The sequence below is a fragment of the Loxodonta africana genome, chromosome 2, assembly GCF_030014295.1.
Source record: "Loxodonta africana isolate mLoxAfr1 chromosome 2, mLoxAfr1.hap2, whole genome shotgun sequence".
NCBI classification, from domain to species: Eukaryota; Metazoa; Chordata; class Mammalia; order Proboscidea; family Elephantidae; genus Loxodonta; species Loxodonta africana.
Genome location: NC_087343.1, coordinates 13,477,797 through 13,500,038, shown reverse-complemented (window position 1 = coordinate 13,500,038; position 22,242 = coordinate 13,477,797). Strand labels below are relative to the sequence as shown.

Genomic DNA, 22,242 nt, shown 5'->3' with positions numbered 1-22,242 from the left:
TGTACTGAGCATTATAGGATGTTTAGCAGCATCTCTGGTCTCCACCCAGTAGATGGCGGTAGCACCCCCTCAGTTGTGACAACCACAAATAATCTCCAGACACTGAGGGCCAAAATTATCTCTGGCCCAGAACCACTGCCCTAGAGAGCAACAGGTCTGAAAACAGCCATGCACGCTGGCACTCAGCAATCACTCACCAAGTTCCTACTAAGTGCTATACAGTAGGGAGCAAGTAACAAAACAAGACGATCCTCCCAAGGCCTCACCTCAGGGAGGGACCACCCTCCACCCTTCACACATCCAATGTACAGTGCTGTAAGAGCAGCTTGTGTCGGGGCCAGGAGGGAGGGAGGTGGGGGGCCCTGCAACTTGTGGGGCCAAGGCAAGGCTGAGACGGGAACCAGCACTGGGCCTGCTCGGAGTTGGTGGGCTCAGACACAGAAGGAAGGACACTGCAGGCACGGGATCAGTGCAGCCTCAGATCCCGGACGTCCCCTCTTTATCTGTATTCCAGGCTGCAGGGACTCACAGCTCTGCCTCTGGGGCCTGTTATGGACTGGTTTGTGTCCCCCAAAAAGCTGTGCTGAAGTCCTAATCCCTGGCACTTCTGAATGTGACTTTGTTTGGAAATAGGATTTTTCTTTTATTATCCATTAATTTAAACAAGGTCATACCAGAGTAGCATGGGCCCTGTTCCTAATCACCCCTTCTGAGTGGTGTCTTATAAAAAGGGTGTCACACCCAGGGGGGGGAGGGGACAGTGTGGGAGTGAGGAGGGGAGAGACACATGCCATGCAATGAAGGAGGCAAATGCATCTATAAGCAACAAAGCAACGCCAAGAGTTGCTGGGAGCCGCCAGAACCTAGGAGAGAGGCCACAGAAGGAATCAACATGGCCAAGACCCTGAATCGGGACTTCTAGCCTCCAGAAAAAAAACAGTTATCACTAACTCGGTTCTGACTCATGGTAACCCTGTGTGTGTCAGAGTAGAAATGTGCTTCACAGGATTTTCAACTCATCGTAATCCCATGTCTGTCAGAGTAGAAATGTGCTTCACAGGATTTTCAACTCATGGTAACCCCATGTGTGTCAGCGTAGAAATGTGCTTCACAGGGTTTTCAACTCATGGTAACCCCGTGTGTGTCAGAGTAGAAATGTGCTTCACAGGGTTTTCAACTCATGGTAACCCCATGTGTGTCAGAGTAGAAATGTGCTTCACAGGATTTTCAACTCATGGTAACCCCGTGTGTGTCAGCGTAGAAATGTGCTTCACAGGGTTTTCAACTCATGGTAACCCCGTGTGTGTCAGAGTAGAAATGTGCTTCACAGGGTTTTCAACTCATGGTAACCCCGTGTGTGTCAGAGTAGAAATGTGCTTCACAGGGTTTTCAACTCATGGTAACCCCGTGTGTGTCAGAGTAGAAATGTGCTTCACAGGGTTTTCAACTCATGGTAACCCCGTGTGTGTCAGAGTAGAAATGTGCTTCACAGGGTTTTCAACTCATGGTGACCCCGTGTGTGGCAGCGTGGAACTGTGCTTCACAGGGTTTTCAACTCCTGGTAACCCCGTGTGTGTCCGCGTAGAAATGTGCTTCACAGGGTTTTCAACTCATGGTAACCCCGTGTGTGTCAGCATAGAAATGTGCTTCACAGGATTTTCAACTCATGGTAACCCCGTGTGTGTCAGAGTAGAAATGTGTTTCACAGGGTTTTCAACTCATGGTAACCCCGTGTGTGTCAGAGTAGAAATGTGCTTCACAGGATTTTCAACTCATGGTAACCCCGTGTATGTCAGCGTAGAAATGTGCTTCACAGGATTTTCAACTCATGGTAACCCCGTGTGTGTCAGAGTAGAAATGTGCTTCACAGGGTTTTCAACTCATGGTAACCCCGTGTGTGTCAGAGTAGAAATGTGCTTCACAGAGTTTTCAACTCATGGTTACCCCGTGTGTGTCAGAGTAGAAATGTGCTTCACAGGGTTTTCAATGGCAGATTATTTGGAAGTAGATCACCAGGCCATTTTTCTAAGGTGCCTTTGGGTATGCTCGAATCACCAAACTTTTGGTTAGTAGTTGAGTTTATTAATCTATATCTGTTCTTTGTAGTGTTTTGTTATGGCACCCACTTTGTAGTAGTTTGTTATGGCACACTAGGAATCCAAGACAGGGTCCCAGGGGTGCCCCCAGGCCCTGGCCTGGCCCCCCATCTGTGCTGCCACCCTGTGGTGGATTCTGCCTCTCCCTGCCTACCCCGCTGGGCTGGTGTGGAGGCTGCGGTGAGCATGCAGCTTTGTCTCAGGACTACTGTATTTCTGGAAAAGTCTCAGCTCTGCCCTGTGCAGCCCTCTAGGCATCCTCACCCCTTCCGCTCACCCCAAAGTGTGGCCTCAAGATCCAGCCCAGGTTCTGCAGAGACCCAGTGTCTGAGCTCTGCTGATTATAAATTAAGAACTGAGACAGAGGCTCCCACTGAGCCCAGGACAGAACGTGGAAGAGCCAGGCCCAGTGAAGGACTGTGAGCAAGTCAGCCTGGCTGAACCCAGGTCTCCAGGGGGTGGAGCAGGCCTGGGATAAAATAACTCCCACAGAGGTCAGATTATGAAGGCAAAGGAGCAGGTCAGGGGGAAAGGGGAGGAGAACAGAGAGCGCGGAAAGAGAAATTAGCCTCGAACCAGAGCCCGAAGACTATCCCTCCGAGCCTGGAGGTGAAGGAGGGTATGAAACAGCTGAATACTAGGTTGGCTCCTGTCCACAAAACAGTGTCTGCGTGCCTGATTAGTGTTTACAGGAATGTTCATACCTTAAACCAAACAAGCTTGCTGTCAATATTATACACTACCTTCCAAGTGTCTTTTCTTTCTTTACCAGTTGAGGCTCCCTGGATAATGTAAGGTGGTGGTTGTTTCAGAATACAAACCACAGCATGAGAAGCCTGCATTCAGATTGTTTCACAAACATCTAACACTCATCCTCCACGTGTGGAATGCAGAGGGAACTCAGACACGAGGCTAGGCATGCCCCTGCCTTCCTGAATTCCAACCCAGTGGGGTAGCTGATGGCACATCTTCGTTTGTTAGGGCTGCTGTAACACAAATACCCCAAGTGGGTAGTTTCAAAGAACAGAAAGTTATTTTCTCACAGTTCTGGAAGCTGAAAGTGCAAATCACAGTCTCAGCAGTGTCAATTCCCTCCTTGTAGGTGGTCCCAGGTGTCACTTGGTTCCTTAGCTTGTATACTAGTCCTCACATGCATGGCATGTGCATCTCTGTTTTTCTTTTTTAATTCAGATGTCATTAGATTTAGAACCAACCCTATTCCAGTATGATCTATCGTAACAAAGAATATCCTATTTCCAAAGAGGATTACATCCACAGGTATAAGGGTTAGGATTCTGACACATGTATCTGTGAGTTACAATTTAATCCATAACGGCACATACAAAACCAACTTGCATTGAGCACATATTACATGTCAGGCACTCAGCTGCATACTGGATATACAAATAACAGATATGAATATGACATGTTTTCCACCCTCCAGACGGTTCTAGAACACTGATAAGGTCACAGGCTAAATAATTCCAGTTAAAATCGATGGTGATCAATAATGGAGGTTCAAATATCCAAGGCAGTGTAAAAGCTCAAAACCAAACCCACTGTCTTTGAGTCAATTCTGACTCATAGCAACCCCGTAGAGCAGAGTAGAACTGCCCTGTAGTGTTTCCAAGGCTGTAAATCTTTATGAAAGCAGACTGCGACATCTTTCTCCCAAGGAGCGGCTGGTGGCTTTGAACCACCAACATTTGGGTTAGCAGCCGAATGCTTTAACTACTGCACTACCAGGTCTCCTAGTGTAGAGAAGGGAGAAGCTAATTATAAATGGATTGGTTCCTAAGATCTCACCCTTTGGTTTTCACTGTGATTTGATCTCCCACCTGAAGGAGAACTGCTTCGCTCCTGTAAAATACTGTAGTCATTCAATTGAACACATCATGCAAGTTTCACTTTGGACCCTGGGAGAGCATTATATGTTGAATTTGTTTTAAATAAGCACAGTGAGTGATGGAAACTTCGAGAAATGAGACGTCAACCAGCACTGAAGACACAGGAAATAAAGCCGTATAGCTAGTTGCATTTTGAATAAAAGAGATTGGTCTTTTTAATTGGAAGATATAAAAATAATTTGTTTCATGCGTTCACCATTAGCTAAAAATATTTTAGAATCCACTCTAAGCAGACACTTTCAATTGCCACATCAACGGACAATTCAGTCAAGATCGTAAAGATGGTTTATAAGGAACAGATATTATACAAACCTTTGTGCTTTTTACCTGTTCTCTTCAAGTGTTTATTTTAATGCTATGTTTAGTCAAGAGTTTTGCGGCACAGATTTCTAACTGTACATAGAAAACACCTCCCTCGAGGTGCGCAGAAGATGTGTTAACTGCAACGGTGGGGTACAGCTTTATGGATTGGACATTGACCCATAACACTCGTTTAGGATCCTGATTGAAACTAACTGTTCCACGGTCAACACAGGAGGTTATTTATTTATTTATTTATTTTTAATTTGTGAAGAGTGAAGTATGCAGTTAGGTTTCATTGTAAATATGTAGATAAATATGTAAAAACCAAACTGCATTGAAGTCATTATGCTTATAGCTTCGTAATGCGCTGTTAACATGGTTATAATGTTTTGATCACAACTGCCATGAGCTTACATTACATGTTCATCAAAAGTCCTAAACCACACACAAAGTTGAAAATCATAACTGAAAGACTAGATATTGTATTTGGGGGCAAGATGGTGGAAAGGAAACCTGCTCTCCTATAAAGTGAAAACCAAATTTACAGTTAAGATGGGTTGTTGTTGTTAGGTGCCGTCGAGTCGATTCCGACTCATAGTGACCCCATGCACAACAGAAAGAAACACAGCCCAGTCCTGTGCCATCCTCACAATTGTTGTTATGCTTGAGCTCATTATTGCAACCACTGTGCCAGTCCACCTCGTTGAGGGTCTTCCTCTTTTCCAATGACCCTGTACTTTGCCAAGCATCATGTCCTTCTCCAGGGACTGATCCCTCCAGACAACATGTCCAAAGTATGTCAGATGCAGTCTGGCTGTCCTTGCTTCTAAGGAGCATTCTGGTTGTACTTCTTCCAAGACAGATTTATTCGCTCTTCTGGCAGTCCATGGTATATTCAATATTCTTCACCAACACCACAATTCAAAGGCTTCAATTATTTGGCCTTCCTTATTCATTGTCCAGCTTTCTCATGCGTATGATGTGATTGAAAATACCATGGCTTACGTCAGGCAAACCTTAGTCTTCAAGGTGACATCTTTGCTCTTCAACACTTTAAAGAGGTCCTTTGTGGCAAATTTACCAATGCAATGCGTGTTTTGATTTCTTGAACGCTGCTTCCATGGCTGTTGATTGTGGATCCAAGTAAAATGAATTCCTTGACAACTTCAGTCTTTTCTCCGTTTATCATGATGTTGCTCATTGGTCCAGTTGTGAGGATTTTTGTTTTCTTTATGTTGAGGTGTAATCCGTACTGACAGCTGTGGTCTTTGATCTTCATTAGTAAGTGCTTCAAGTCCTCTTCACTTTCAGCAAGCAAGGTTGTGTCATCTGCATAACGCAGGTTGTTAATGAGTCTTCCTCCAATCCTGATGCCCCGTTCTTCTTCATATAGTCCAGCTTCTTGGACTATTTGCTCAGCATACACATTGAATAGGTATGGTGAAAGAATACAACCCTGGCACACATCTTTCCTTACTTTAAACCAGTCAGTATCCCCTTGTTCTGTCTGAACGACTGCCTCTTGATTTATGTAAAGGTTCCTCAAGAGCACAATTAAGTGTTCTGGAATTCTCATTCTTCGCAACATTATCCATAATTTGTTATGATCCACACAGTCGAATGCCTTTGCATAGTCAATAAAACAGAGGTAAACATCCTTCTGGTATTCTCTGCTTTTAGCCTGTATCCATCTGACATCAGCAATGGTACCTGGTTCCACGTCCTCTTCTGAAACCAGCCTGAATTTCTGGCAGTTCCCTGTCGATATACTGCTGCGGCCATTTTTGAATGATCTTCAGCAAAATTTTGCTTGCGTGTGATATTAATGTTATTGTTCTATAATTTCCACATTCGATTGGATCACCTTTCTTGGGAATAGGCATAAATATGGATCTCTTCCAGTCAGTTGGCCAGGAAGCTGTCTTCCATATTTCTTGACATAGATGAGTGAGCACCTCCAGTGCTGCATCTGTTCGTTGAAACATCTCAATTGATATTCCATCAATTCCTGGAGCCTTATTTTTCACCAATGCCTTCAGAGCAGCTTGGACTTCTTCCTTCAGTACCATCGGTTCCTGATCATATGGTGCCTCTTGAAATGGTTGAACATCTACTAATTCTTTTTGGTATAATGACTCTGTGTATTCCTTCCATCTTCTTTTGATGCTTCCTACGTCATTTAATATTTTCCCCATAGAATCCTTCACTATTACAACTCGAGGCTTGAATTTTTTCTTCTGTTCTTTCAGCTTGAGAAACACCGAGTGTGTTCTTCCCTTTTGGTTTTCCATTTCCAACTCTTTGCACATGTCATTATAATACTTGACTTTGTCTTCTCGAGCTGCCCTTTGAAATCTCCTGTTCAGTTCTTTTACTTCATCAATTCTTCCTTTTGCTTTAGCTGCTCAAAGTTCGAGAGCAAGTTTCAGAGTCTCCTCTGACATCCATCTTGGTCTTTTCTTTCCTGTCTTTTCAATGACCTCTTGCTTTCTTCATGTATGATGTCCTTGATGTAATTCCACAACTCGTCCTGCCTTTGGTCACCAGTGTTCAATGTGTCAAATTTATTCTTCAGATGATCTCTAAATTCAGGTGGGATATACTCAAGGTCATATTTTGGCTCTCATGGACTTGCTCTGATTTTCTTCAGTTTCAGCTTCAACTTGCATATGAGCAATTGATGGTCTGTTCCACAGTTGGCCCCTCGCCTTGTTCTGACTGTTGATATTGAGCTTTTCCATCGTCTCTTTCCACAGATGTAGTCAGTTTGATTTCTGTGTGTTCCATCTGGCGAGGTCCATATGTATAGTCGCCGTTTATGTTGGTGAAAGAATGTATTTGCAATGACGAAGTCGTTGGTCTTGCAAAATTCTATCATTTGACCTCCGGCATTGTTTCTATCACCAAGGCCATATTTTCCAACTACTGATCCATCTTCTTTGTTTTCAACTTTTGCATTCCAATTGCCAGTAATTATCAATGCACCTTGACTGCGTGTTTGATCAATTAATTTCAGACTGCAGCAGCTGATAAAAATCTTCTATTTCTTCATCCTTGGTCCTAGTGGTTTGTGCTTATATTTGAATAATAGTTGTATTAACTGGTCTTCCTTGAAGGTGTATGGATATTTTCCTATCACTGACAGCATTGTACTTCAGGGTAGACCTTGAAATGTTCTTTTTGACAGTGAATGCAACACCATTCCTCTTCAAGTTGTCATTCCCAGCACAGTTAGACTATCAAAATGGCCGATACCAGTCCATTTCAGTTCAGTAATGCCTAGGATATCGATGTTTATGTGTTCCATTTCATTTTTGAAGATTTCTGATTTTCCTAGATTCATACTTCGTACATTCCAGGTTCCAATCATTAATGGATGTTTGCAGCTGTTTCTTCTCATTTTGAGTCGTGCCACATCAGCAGATGAAGGTCCCGAAAGCTTTACTCCATCCACATCATTAAGGTCAACTCTACTTTGAGAAGGCAGCTAGCTCTTCCCCAGTCATCTTTGAGTGCCTTCCAACCTGGGGGTTTCATCTTCCAGCACTATATCAGACAATGTTCTGCTGCTATTCATAAGGTTTTCACTGGCTAATGCTTCTCAGAAGTAGACTGCTGGGTCCTTCTTCCTAGTCTGTCTTAGTCTGGAAGCTCAGCCGAAACCTGTCTTCCATGGGTGACCCTGCTGGTATCTGAATACCGGTGGCATAGCTTCCAGCAACATGCAAGCCCCCACAGTACGACAAACTGACAGACACATGGGGGTTAAGATGGGTATCTACTTATTTAAGAGCAGTTGATTAAAAATGGGAATCCAACCACAAAGGTTTGTAGGACATTAATGTGCATCAAAAAAGAGATATGTACATACTTCGGTCATTTTATGGATATATATATATTTACTCTTGTTATACCTACAGATACTATGATAACTTCCTCCTGTCCTGTGTCCTCAGTGTGTGTGTCTGTCTGTCTGTCTGTCTGTCTGTCCGTATCCCTCGCACCTGGAATCCCAACCTGTTCATCTTTCTCATTTCTCAGAATCTTAGGCATTTTAATATAGCAGACAATTAATACTTGTTTTGCCAATTAGTAACTTAATTTGGAGGAGGTTATCCTAGAATTGAATAAACACTAGAATAAAGGAAAATGCTAAGATTAATATTGAACGCTTATGATGTCAATAAAGTGGTTAATTGCTTTTATTTCCTATTGGTTAGCTCTGCCCATTCATTGATTTCCATTATACAGTTTATTTGTGAATCGGGAGGCAGCCCACCCCCATCACTCAAAGGAAGCTCTGAGCTCGCATGAGTTAAGAGAAGTGTGTGAGGAATATTTCAGACTATAGTGTACATGAACTATCCCTAACGCTGTTTCACGTCTAAATCCCAGGATTCCCCATTTGGAAATACTGCCTCGTCAAAGTGCAAAGAGTCCAGATTTAAGAAACGGGATCTCACACAATCACCCAGTATTCTTTTCTAGCCAGTGTATTCTAACCGGAATTTTTGGCAAACCTGTTATCATAATAGCTTCCAGGCTCAACCTAGTTAAAATCATTTCATGGAGCAGTGCTCTAAAAATGCTCTTGTACAAAGGCCGGCCTCCTAGTTCAGAATGATACGCCTCTCATCCTTTGTCCCTAGCAGAAAGGTAGTTTCTTCTCTCCCTAGAGATCCTGTCAGAAAGGAAGGTTGGCCACCCCAAGGTGGAAATTGTAACACTTTACATAAAAATACTGTCGATAGTTATTATTATCTGAGGAACTGAAGAATTCTGTTTATTTTCCAAAAGCAGTAAGATCAGCAAATGCCAAAAATGCTCATTTGAATTGAACAGCCTCTCCCAGTGTTCGTTAAAATGCCAATAAATCTTCTTTAAACACGTTATGTAGAACTTTTTTGGTATCAAAGAACACCTTTATGCTTGGTAGCATTAAAAAAAAAAAAACCTTTCTTAGATTCTGACTCATAGCAACCCTATAACCATAAACCCAAGCTCCTTGCCGTCAAGTCGATTTCGACTCATAGCGACCCTATAGGACAGAGTAAAACTGCCCCACAGGGTTTCCAAGGAGTGGCTGGTGGATTTGATCTGCCAACCTTTTGGTTAGCAGCCGAGCTCTTCACCGCTGTGCCACCAGGGCTCCATTTTAGCATTAAAAAAAAAAAAAAACCCATTGCCGTCGAGTTGATTCCAACTCATAGCGACCCTATAGAACAGAGTAGAACTGCACCTTAGAATTTCCAAGGAGCACCTGGTGGCTTCAAACTGCCGACCTTTTGGTTAGCAGCCATAGCACTTAACCACTACGCCACGAGAGTTTGCATTTTAGCATCAGGCTGATTTTATTTTAATTCCTAAAAATATAGTCCACCCCCAGTCTACATCATATCTGAAGCCCTTGCTCTCCCCTGTCCCATAGGCTTGGGTTTGTTCCAGTTCGTCCGCTTACTAGCTACGTCCCTCGTACAACATCTCTGAACCTCAATTCTCTCACCTGTAAAATAGAATTCAGTACAACAGCAGGGGGATGTTGTAACAACCATATGGGAATACCTATGTTGTTCCTTTGTGAGGGGTAGAGAGTCATCCCATTCAGCATCTCCTCCAGAATGGGTCCTACATCACCATTCTTAGGATCTGCCCCATGTCTGCTCCAGCAGTGACCAAGGAGCACCATCCTCTTCTAAACCAAGCCCTACTCCAAGAGTACCAACAAGGAACTTTCTAGAAATGCAAGTTCTCTGACTCTGCCTCAGACTGTCAAGAGTCTGAGACTCTGGGGTGAGACCCAGCAATCTGTGCTTTAATAGGGCTTCCACGTGAAGGTTTGAGAACCACTGCCCTATTTAGATCATTCTCTCTTTCTAGCACCTTTCCCAGAGTCTCTAAATTCCTTCAATCCCTTTCCACCTTCCGTTAACCCACCTCCTTTAGCATCTTTTCTCTAGGTTATGTTGTCCAGAAGTCAGCCCCCAAAGTAATTTTCCAGTGGAATCAAATCCTAACCAATGAGGAGGTGAGGAAAATGATACCCCAGGTGTTGGAGTAACTAAAAAAACACAAAAGATTCCCCTTCCTCTAGGATTATCTCACGTCTTTGGTAGGCCTAGAAGATACTTTTGCTTCTCATCTATGCTCTCCATTAAAATAGGCTGCCTCATATTGCCTTTAGCTCAACCTGTGTCAGCATAGGAAAGAGCTTGGGGCACCTCTGCCATAAGGGGTACCATGCACACCCCAATGACTAAATTTTCACACACAAAAACAAACACATATGCACACACACGCACACAAAACCTGGTTATGTCCTTACAAGTTTCTGTTAGTCTGCTTTTGCCTGGGCCCCAAAAATTTTTGAGGCAGGTGCATTTCAGATCTCTAAAATATTTCAGTAAGTTGGAAACTTCCACTTTGAAAAATGTTTCAAACTTCTCAAAGAAGAGTCCTTTGAATCAAAAAGCTTCTGATTCCCCAGGCGATTGTAAATGAGGAAACCTTGAAGACTTTCTGAAAGTCTCCCGTTCTCAGCGGTAGCAGGGCGCTCAGAGACCACGTGTTAGGAATTCTGCACCGTCTCGTTCGAGTGTTGCATTGGAGATACAGCGACAGGTGTCTGCAACGCAACTCTCGAAATGGAGAGTGCAGACTTCCAGAGGAGGATACAGGGATGGTCAGCCACAACTCTTTGCTGAAGCCGTCCATACACATCACAACTGTATTCTCCTTCGGAAGTCTGCGTTCACTGTTTTGCGAGTTGCATTAGGGATACCTCTGTCTTACCATTTCTAGGATGTGTTTGTGGAAACCTTCTATATGCGATGCAACTGTCTCCTTGTTAGCAATTCTCCATTTTGTGAGTTGCGCTGGAGATACCGAGGCTTGCCATCTCGAGGATGTATTTGTTGAAGCCATCACATGCATCACAACTATATTCTTGATAAACCTTCGGAAAAAACAAAGTGTTTTCTTGCAAAATCTGGAAGGGGCAGGTCTGGAAGAAGGTTCTTTTCAGTGACAGCTGAGCATGCGCTGACTGCCGATGCGTCCTTTTGCTTTGCAGGAACGTGAGTTCTGCTGGAGAGGAGGCCCGCCGGAGGATGCGGGAGTGTGATGGACTCACAGACGCCCTGCTGTACGTGATTCAGTCGGCTCTGGGCAGCAGCGAGATCGATAGCAAGGTTTGTTGTATTTGCCTGGATTGAGGATGTGTGAGAATAAGGGTGCCCAAGGGACTAAACTGGCTAACAACAATGGAGAGCTAATGTAATATTTAATACTTTTCTTTTACGCATAGTTCCTCTGCGTGCATCCAGTATATTCCAGACAGGGGTGCCAATCCTAGCGTGTAAGCAGATAGGTAATGCCCTAACTCTTTATTAGTAATAGTGGAAACCCTGGTGGCGTAGTGGTTAAGAGCTACAGCTGCTGACCAAAAGATCGGCACTTTGAATCCACCAGGCACCCCCTGGAAACCCTATGGGGCCTTCGACTCTGTCTTTCTGGGTCGCTATGAGTCGGAATTGGCTTGACGGCAATGGGTTTGGTTTGGTTTTTGGTAATCATTTATATTAAGTTACCCAAACCACAGGCATCCCAGATGAAGTATATTAACTTTTTCATACCACAGTACCCACAAGTCTCTAGTTTTTATTTTACAGAAGGCACTTTCAGAAGAAAAAAGAGATATTAAAGCTGCCTGAGAGTTGAATAATCCAATATTTTTATAAGTTAGCTTTTTAACAACCGTCAATTGTATCAAACGCCATTTAAAAATACCTGGCGAAATCTAAATAAATGAGGCTGCCAGACTGTTCGGGCATCAATGTCTATTTAGTACTTTAGTTCTCAGTCAAAACAGAATCAGGTGGACTTTGCTAGTGCTTAAGCTATTTCATTTTATCTTAATTATGTTAGTTATAATCTACTCTGAATATAAGTGTACACAGTAATTTCATAATATCCTGATATAAATGCAGACTTTACCAGAAGGTGGAAAGTAATCTTTGTGATAGATGTGGTGCTTCAGTACAGAGTTTCCCAAGAGTGGCTCTGTTGATATTTTGGGCCATTATGTTATTGGTTGCAGGATGCTGTCCTGTGCATTGTAGGATGTTTGGCAACACCCTTGACCTCTGCTCACTAGATGCCAGGAGCAACTTCCTCCCCCTTCCCCTCGACCATCCATGACAATCAAAAATGTCTCCAGACATTGCCACACGTCCTAGAAGGGGCACTGTTGGCCCTGGTTGAGAACCACTGCCTTAACCCCATGGTCTGTAACTCCAACTCTGCATCAGAAATGCTGGTAGGACTTCAGTGCATGTCTGTGCCAGACCCCATCACAGCCCGTCTGAACCCGAGTATCTAGCTCAAGTCCAGTAGTTGATTGGATGTGCATTTTGGATTAAGAATGCTGACTTAGTTGGGGCAGATTTGGTAGAACATAGTTTAGTTGTAAAGTCAGTTAAAGAACGAAGAAGAGTGATTTCATCCATTCCATTATTAGTTGGCACTGGGAATGATTTAGCATAGCGCTTCTCAGCCTTGACTATGCATTAGGATTACAGAGAGCCTCAGAAAATTACTGAAGATGGAGCCCTACCTACCTGCCAAAGATTAGGATTCAGTCTACAATATCTGCTGGGACTCCAGCCTTTGGAGTAGGAGTTTACTCCAGTCATGAACACTCTTTAAGTTTACATCCATTAATTTACTATTTTTATCAATTTCAAAGACCAAATATAATGTGATAATGGCTTAAACATACCCCTCTTGTAAAAGGCTTTCATGGCCATTTTAGGTTTTTTTAACATCATTGACAGGAAAGTTAAATCTATAAGAAAGTGTCCAGTCAAGATGTCTTGAGTACCTACAGATGCCTGTTAGCATATTAGACACATAATTTTGCTAAGGGCTGCTGAAGGAAATTCGCGGAAGCAGGAGTGCTGAGAATCTTAATATTCAGAGATTATAATACAGACTGAGGCACTGGGACACTAGGCCTCTGGCTAAGATGGATTCCAAAAGAGCTTTACTACAATGTGGGCCTTGCAGATGACAGTAAAGTAAGAGTTGATAGGATCTCCCATTGGCCAAGAGCCCACGCCGCCATTGCTGGTGTTACAGTAGCCTTTGGGAGAAAGGTTTCGGGACCAAAGTGCTCCCTGGCAGAGCACCCGGGGATGACCAGACTCCTAGAACTTTTCGGAGACTTTGGGGGTCATCCTTTTAATGTCCATATTTCCCTCCAAAGAAGAAACTGAAATAACTGGGACCTTTTAGGGTTGGAGGCATCCCAGGATAGTGCAAACGGTTAACACGCTCAGCTGCTAACAAAAAGGCTGGAAATTCAAGTCCACCTAAAAAAAAAAAACCACCTAGAGGCCTGGAAATCTACTTCTGAAAAATCGGCCACTGAAAATCAGTCACAGTTCTAAATCTGATATACAGGGGGTCGTCATGAGTTGGAGTCAGCTCAAAGGCGATGGAGTTATTTTTTATTCAGGGCTGGAGTTCAATATTCCTGATTGAGTAGGAAGAACAATGAACTTAGAGTCAGGATAGCACTGGTAGATCGTGCCAGCCCCACCTCCAGCTGGTTATAGACCCAACCACAAGGGACCTCAACTTTGAGACTATGAGGATGATAATAGCTGAATCCCAAGGCTGTTGAAAGGATCAAATGTAATAAATTGCTCAGTGCTTCGTTGGCCAGAAAGTGCTGTTGAGTTTTAATGTGTTATTATCGTACCATAGTTTTCCACTCAGCCCTCTGCCCGGCCACTTCTGAGCTTTCACAATGACAAGTTAGAGGGGAAAATGAGTACATGTTCCCCTTAAGGCCAGTAAAGTTAAAGAATCAAAGAACCCGTATTCCAGGGAGCGCCTGCTCAGCTCCTGTAATTGGGACAGTTTGTTGAATGGAGACAGTATGGTAGAGTGCTCCAGAGACAGCTTCCATATTAGCCCTTTCTAATAGAAAAAGGAATCAGAATGACCCGGTGACCAAGAGGACTGCTGAAAGTGCCGATGACATGAATGGATGTCAAAAACAAAATGACCAGCTGCCTGCCACCCGGCTTCTGCTGGTACCCCAAGGAAGGGGAGAGGCTGTATTTTTCTTGTCTTTTGTCCCCACCCCTTTAGAGAAAAACCCTTGAATTGGTAGCTTTCCCAAACCAGGGCAGAGTGCGAAGCTCCAGGAAGCTTCATGAGAGGGACAGTTAAATTCCTGGGCCCTCCCTCAGCCTGCCTCTGTGCAGCCCCTTCTCTCTCCTCCTCCCCGCCACCCCACTTCCTCTCCCCAGACTGTCTCTCCAGCCACAGACAGATTATAAGGCATTGCACTGGAAACTGCGGGTTTATTCCCCAGCTGTCGTTTGTTAAAACATGAACAGCTGGATGAGAAAGGATTTTTTTTTTTCCTTCCAAGTCTTTGATGTAAGAAAAATCAGTTTGAGCTGATTTAAAAATCGTTCTGACTTATGCCATAACAGTTTTATTTCAAAGAGAGACGTTTTTCTCTTTCATGTGTGGTCCTGTGTTTACCTGCTTTCATGCTGGACCCTTTTTTTTTTTTTTTTTTATGCTAAGAGGATGCTAGGTGGGTTTGGGAGAGGATGCTTGAAATAGAAAATCAGGTTGACTCAAAGCCTATGGGGTTAGCAGCCCATGAAACCTTGAAGAGCTGACAGACAGGACGGGAACAGAAAGGCTCCAGAGACCCATCCTGAGAACTGGTTTTCCTCATTGATTTGCAAACTCCCTTTAATAAAATCACCAGCCATTCCTTGGAAACCCTATGGGGCAGTTCAACTCTGTCCTATAGGGTCACTATGAGCCAGAATCCACTTGATGGCAACAGGTTTGGTTTGGGTTTTGTTGTTGTTGTTGTTTTAAGTAATCAAGTCAAGGAAATAAACTTCCTATTACTAGATTTCAGTTATATGAGGGAAACGTGAGTCCGCTTTGAACTCTGGCAGCCTGGCCTCAGTCCAGGCCCTAGACCAAGCCCTTTGGCCTCAGCTCTGGCCCCAGGACTACAAAGAAATGGCACAGCCTAGAGCAAGTTACCCTCAATTTTGGACTTGCTTTTCTTTGTCTGTAAAATGGAACTATGTTACCTGACTTGAAGGGTGGCTGCCATATACTACCAGAAAATGTGATAGTCAAGTTATGATTTTAAAAATAAAACTTAGAAGAGTTGCCATCAGGTCGATTCCAACTCCTGGCGACCCCATGTGTGTCAGAGTAGAACTGTGCTCCAGAGGGATTTCAATGACTCATTTTTCAGAAGCAGATCCCCAGGCCTTCCTTCCAAGGCACCTCTGGGTGGACTCGAACTTCCAACCTCTCAGTAGCCATGCACTTAACCATTTGCACCACCCGAGGACTCCAAAATAAAACTTAGCGCAATTTAATTTCTTCCATCATTATTTTGCCCATTTCTTTAAGTTGGTGATTTTTTTCTTTTTCCCATGGTTCTTCAAATCAGAACAAATGGTAAAAGGTCAGTTTCCCTCTTAATCTGGGAGGGTCAACAATTTTTTTTTTTTTGTAAAGGGCCTGATAGTAAATATTTTAGACCATATAGTGTCTATCATAACTAAACTCTACCCTTGTCGTTCAAAAGCAGCCATACTGCTGCTGTACAGTCGATTCCCACTCAGAGTGACCCTACGGGACAGAGTGGAACTGCCTCACAGGGTTTCCAAGGCTGTAAATCTTTATGGAAGCAGACTGCCACTTCTTTTTCCCAGGGAGCAGCTGGAGAGTTCAAACCCCGACGTTTTGGTTAGCAGACAAGCCTTTAACCACTGCGTACCAGGGCTCCTTGAAAGTAGCCATACGCGGTGCATAAACAAGTGGGTGTGGCTGTTTTCCCACTGAACTTTATCTGCTGTATTTGTTCCAGCAGCCAAGGTTTGCTGACCCCTGCCCTTTACAATCAGGAGATGTTAGAACTGGCCATTTCCAGAATAGCAAACTTTATTTCTGATGATAATAGCAAATAATTTCTCAGCACTGATTATATATCAGGTACTGTCCTAAGAATGGAGACCTAGTGGCACCGTGCTTAGGAGCTTGCTGCTAACCAAAATGTCAGCGGTTCAAATCCACCAGCCGCTCCTTGGAAACCCTACAGGGCAGTTCTGCTCTGTCCTGTAGGGTCTCTGTGAGTCAGAATTGACTCAGTGGCAACGAGTTTGGTTTTGTTTGTTTCTTTGTTTGTTTGTTTATTTGTGTAATTTATCATTTAATCCTCAGGATAGCCCTATGAAGTTGGAACTATTATCATTGTCCCTGGTTTACAAATGAAGAACTAGAACCACACTGTAACTCTCTGTGCCTCAGTTTCCTCCTTTGTAAAATGGAGATGATCATAATAGCATCTGCATTTCAGGGTTGCTCTGAGGATTAGGGGAGAGATTTAGAACTTTGCCCAAGACTACCCACCCACCTCATCAAGTGGCAGAGACCAGACTCGAAACAGAGCCAACTAGTTCTGGGTCACATGTCAGAGACCTGAGGCTATGCTGCCTGCCACGGTGCTCATGATCCGAGCCCTCGTGTGCTGTTCACTGTGCACCAGGCCCTCTCCTCAGCACGTACACACTCTGTGAGTCCCTCTTGCTGCTGTAACACTGTGCACCAGGCCCTCACTTCAGCACGTACACACTCTGTGAGTCCCTACTGCTGCTGTAACACTGTGCACCAGGCCCTCTCCTCAGCACGTACACACTCTGTGACTCCCTCTTGCTGCTGTAACACTGTGCACCAGGCCCTCTGCTCAGCACGTACACCCTCTGTGAGTCCCTCTTGTTGCTGTAACACTGTGCCCCAGGCCCTCTCCTCAGCACTGACACACTCTGTGAGTCCCTCTTGCTGCTGTAACACTGTGCACCAGGCCCTCTCCTCAGCACTGACACACTCTGTGAGTCCCTACTGCTGCTGTAACACTGTGCACCAGGCCCTCTCCTCAGCACTTACACACTCTGTGAGTCCCTCTTGCTGCTGTAACACTGTGCACCAGGCCTTCTCCTCAGCACTTACACAGTCTGTGAGTCCCTACTGCAGCTGTAACACTGTGCACCAGGCCCACTCCTCAGCACTTACACATTCTGTGAGTCCCTACTGCAGCTGTAACACTGTGCAACAGGCCCACTCCTCAGCACTTACACATTCTGTGAGTCCCTCTTGCTGCTGTAACACTGTGCACCAGGCCGTCTCCTCAGCACTTACACACTCTGTGAGTCCCTACTGCTGCTGTAACACTGTGCACCAGGCCCTCTCCTCAGCACGTACACACTCTGTGAGTCCCTCTTGCTGCTGTAACACTGTGCACCAGGCCCTCTCCTCAGCACTTACACACTCTGTGAGTCCCTCTTGCTGTTTTAACACTGTGCACCAGGCTCTCTCCTCAGTACTTATGCACTCTGTGAGTCCTTCTTCCTGCTGTAACACTGTGCACCAGGCCCACTCCTTAGCACTTACGTACTCTGTGAGTCCCTCTTGCTGCTGTAACACTGTGCACCAGGCTCTCTCCTCAGCACTTACACACTCTGTGAGTCCCTCTTGCTGTTTTAACACTGGGCACCAGGCTCTCTCCTCAGTACTTACGCACTCTGTGAGTCCTTCTTCCTGCTATAACACTGTGCACCAGGCCCACTCCTTAGCACTTACGTACTCTGTGAGTCCCTCTTGCTGCTGTAACACTGTGCACCAGGCCCTCTCCTCAGCACTTACACACTCTGTGAGTCCCTCTTGCTGCTGTAACACTGTGCACCAGGCCCTCTCCTCAGCACTTACACACTCTGTGAGTCCCTCTTGCTGCTGTAACACTGTGCACCAGGCCTTCTCCTCAGCACTTACACACTCTGTGAGTCCCTACTGCTGCTGTAACACTGTGCATCAGGCACACTCCTCAGCACTTAGACACATTCTGTGAGTCCCTACTGCTGCTGTAACACTGTGCACCAGGCCCACTCCTTAGCACTTACACATTCTGTGAGTCCCTACTGCAGCTGTAACACTGTGCACCAGGCCCACTCCTCAGCACTTACACATTCTGTGAGTCCCTACTGCTGCTGTAACACTGTGCAACAGGCCCACTCCTCAGCACTTACACATTCTGTGAGTCCCTACTGCAGCTATAACACTGTGCAACAGGCCCACTCCTCAGCACTTACACATTCTGTGAGTCCCTCTTGCTGCTGTAACACTGTGCACCAGGCCCTCTCCTCAGCACTTACACACTCTGTGAGTCCCTCTTGCTGCTGTAACACTGTGCACCAGGCCCTCTCCTCAGCACTTATACACTCTGAGTCCCTCTTGCTGTTTTAACACTGTGCACCAGGCTCTCTCCTCAGTACTTACGCACTCTGTGAGTCTTTCTTCCTGCTGTAACACTGTGCACCAGGCCCACTCCTTAGCACTTACGTACTCTGTGAGTCCCTCTTGCTGCTGTAACACTGTGCACCAGGCCCTCTCCTCAGCACTTACACACTCTGTGAGTCCCTCTTGCTGTTTTAACACTGTGCACCAGGCCCTCTCCTCAGCACTGACACACTCTGTGAGTCCCTCTTGCTGCTGTAACACTGTGCACCAGGCCCTCTCCTCAGCACTTACACATTCTGTGAGTCCCTACTGCAGCTGTAACACTGTGCACCAGGCCCACTCCTCAGCACTTACACATTCTGTGAGTCCCTACTGCTGCTGTAACACTGTGCAACAGGCCCACTCCTCAGCACTTACACATTCTGTGAGTCCCTACTGCAGCTATAACACTGTGCAACAGGCCCTCTCCTCAGCACTTACACACTCTGTGAGTCCCTCTTGCTGCTGTAACACTGTGCACCAGGCCCTCTCCTCAGCACTTACACACTCTGTGAGTCCCTCTTGCTGTTTTAACACTGTGCACCAGGCTCTCTCCTCAGTACTTACGCACTCTGTGAGTCTTTCTTCCTGCTGTAACACTGTGCACCAGGCCCACTCGTTAGCACTTACGTACTCTGTGAGTCCCTCTTGCTGCTGTAACACTGTGCACCAGGCCCTCTCCTCAGCACTTACACACTCTGTGAGTCCCTCTTGCTGTTTTAACACTGTGCACCAGGCCCTCTCCTCAGCACTGACACACTCTGTGAGTCCCTCTTGCTGCTGTAACACTGTGCACCAGGCCTTCTCCTCAGCACTTACACACTCTGTGAGTCCCTACTGCAGCTGTAACACTGTGCACGAGGCCCACTCCTCAGCACTTACACATTCTGTGAGTCCCTACTGCTGCTGTAACACTGTGCAACAGGCCCACTCCTCAGCACTTACACATTCTGTGAGTCCCTACTGCAGCTATAACACTGTGCAACAGGCCCTCTCCTCAGCACTTACACACTCTGTGAGTCCCTCTTGCTGCTGTAACACTGTGCACCAGGCCCTCTCCTCAGCACTTACACACTCTGTGAGTCCCTCTTGCTGTTTTAACACTGTGCACCAGGCCCTCTCCTCAGCACTTACGCACTCTGTGAGTCTTTCTTCCTGCTGTAACACTGTGCACCAGGCCCACTCCTTAGCACTTACGTACTCTGTGAGTCCCTCTTGCTGCTGTAACACTGTGCACCAGGCCCTCTCCTCAGCACTTACACACTCTGTGAGTCCCTCTTGCTGTTTTAACACTGTGCACCAGGCCCTCTCCTCAGCACTGACACACTCTGTGAGTCCCTCTTGCTGCTGTAACACTGTGCACCAGGCCCTCTCCTCAGCACTTACACATTCTGTGAGTCCCTACTGCAGCTGTAACACTGTGCACCAGGCCCACTCCTCAGCACTTACACATTCTGTGAGTCCCTACTGCTGCTGTAACACTGTGCAACAGGCCCACTCCTCAGCACTTACACATTCTGTGAGTCCCTACTGCAGCTATAACACTGTGCAACAGGCCCTCTCCTCAGCACTTACACACTCTGTGAGTCCCTCTTGCTGCTGTAACACTGTGCACGAGGCCCTCTCCTCAGCACTTACACACTCTGTGAGTCCCTCTTGCTGTTTTAACACTGTGCACCAGGCTCTCTCCTCAGTACTTACGCACTCTGTGAGTCTTTCTTCCTGCTGTAACACTGTGCACCAGGCCCACTCCTTAGCACTTACGTACTCTGTGAGTCCCTCTTGCTGCTGTAACACTGTGCACCAGGCCCTCTCCTCAGCACTTACACACTCTGTGAGTCCCTCTTGCTGTTTTAACACTGTGCACCAGGCCCTCTCCTCAGCACTGACACACTCTGTGAGTCCCTCTTGCTGCTGTAACACTGTGCACCAGGCCTTCTCCTCAGCACTTACACACTCTGTGAGTCCCTACTGCAGCTGTAACACTGTGCACCAGGCCCACTCCTCAGCACTTACACACTCTGTGAGTCCCTACTGCTGCTGTAACACTGTGCACCAGGCCGTCTCCTCAGCACGTACACACTCTGTGAGTCCCTCTTGCTGCTGTAACACTGTGCACCAGGCCCTCTCCTCAGCACTTACACACTCTGTGAGTCCCTCTTGCTGTTTCAACACTGTGCACCAGGCTCTCTCGTCAGTACTTACGCACTCTGTGAGTCTTTCTTCCTGCTGTAACACTGTGCACCAGGCCCACTCCTTAGCACTTACGTACTCTGTGAGTCCCTCTTGCTGCTGTAACACTGTGCACCAGGCCCTCTCCTCAGCACTTACACACTCTGTGAGTCCCTCTTGCTGCTGTAACACTGTGCACCAGGCCTTCTCCTCAGCACTTACACACTCTGTGAGTCCCTACTGCTGCTGTAACACTGTGCATCAGGCACACTCCTCAGCACTTACACATTCTGTGAGTCCCTACTGCTGCTGTAACACTGTGCACCAGGCCCACTCCTTAGCACTTACACATTCTGTGAGTCCCTACTGCAGCTGTAACACTGTGCACCAGGCCCACTCCTCAGCACTTACACATTCTGTGAGTCCCTACTGCTGCTGTAACACTGTGCAACAGGCCCACTCCTCAGCACTTACACATTCTGTGAGTCCCTACTGCAGCTATAACACTGTGCAACAGGCCCACTCCTCAGCACTTACACATTCTGTGAGTCCCTCTTGCTGCTGTAACACTGTGCACCAGGCCCTCTCCTCAGCACTTACACACTCTGTGAGTCCCTCTTGCTGCTGTAACACTGTGCACCAGGCCCTCTCCTCAGCACTTACACACTCTGTGAGTCCCTCTTGCTGTTTTAACACTGTGCACCAGGCTCTCTCCTCAGTACTTACGCACTCTGTGAGTCTTTCTTCCTGCTGTAACACTGTGCACCAGGCCCACTCCTTAGCACTTACGTACTCTGTGAGTCCCTCTTGCTGCTGTAACACTGTGCACCAGGCCCTCTCCTCAGCACTTACACACTCTGTGAGTCCCTCTTGCTGTTTTAACACTGTGCACCAGGCCCTCTCCTCAGCACTGACACACTCTGTGAGTCCCTCTTGCTGCTGTAACACTGTGCACCAGGCCCTCTCCTCAGCACTTACACATTCTGTGAGTCCCTACTGCAGCTGTAACACTGTGCACCAGGCCCACTCCTCAGCACTTACACATTCTGTGAGTCCCTACTGCTGCTGTAACACTGTGCAACAGGCCCACTCCTCAGCACTTACACATTCTGTGAGTCCCTACTGCAGCTATAACACTGTGCAACAGGCCCTCTCCTCAGCACTTACACACTCTGTGAGTCCCTCTTGCTGCTGTAACACTGTGCACCAGGCCCTCTCCTCAGCACTTACACACTCTGTGAGTCCCTCTTGCTGTTTTAACACTGTGCACCAGGCTCTCTCCTCAGTACTTACGCACTCTGTGAGTCTTTCTTCCTGCTGTAACACTGTGCACCAGGCCCACTCCTTAGCACTTACGTACTCTGTGAGTCCCTCTTGCT

The 22,242-nt window shown here is 46.1% G+C and overlaps 1 protein-coding gene across 2 annotated transcripts in view; it reads left to right on the top strand.

The window, feature by feature from the left end:
• CTNND2 (catenin delta 2) overlaps positions 1-22,242 on the top strand; it is a 769,728-nt gene that overhangs the window by 555,105 nt on the left and 192,381 nt on the right. For both annotated transcript variants that reach the window (XM_064270645.1, XM_064270649.1), the window contains one exon: positions 11,376-11,493. In XM_064270645.1, the coding sequence (XP_064126715.1) occupies positions 11,376-11,493 (118 nt within the window). The remainder of the gene's footprint in view (positions 1-11,375; positions 11,494-22,242) is intronic.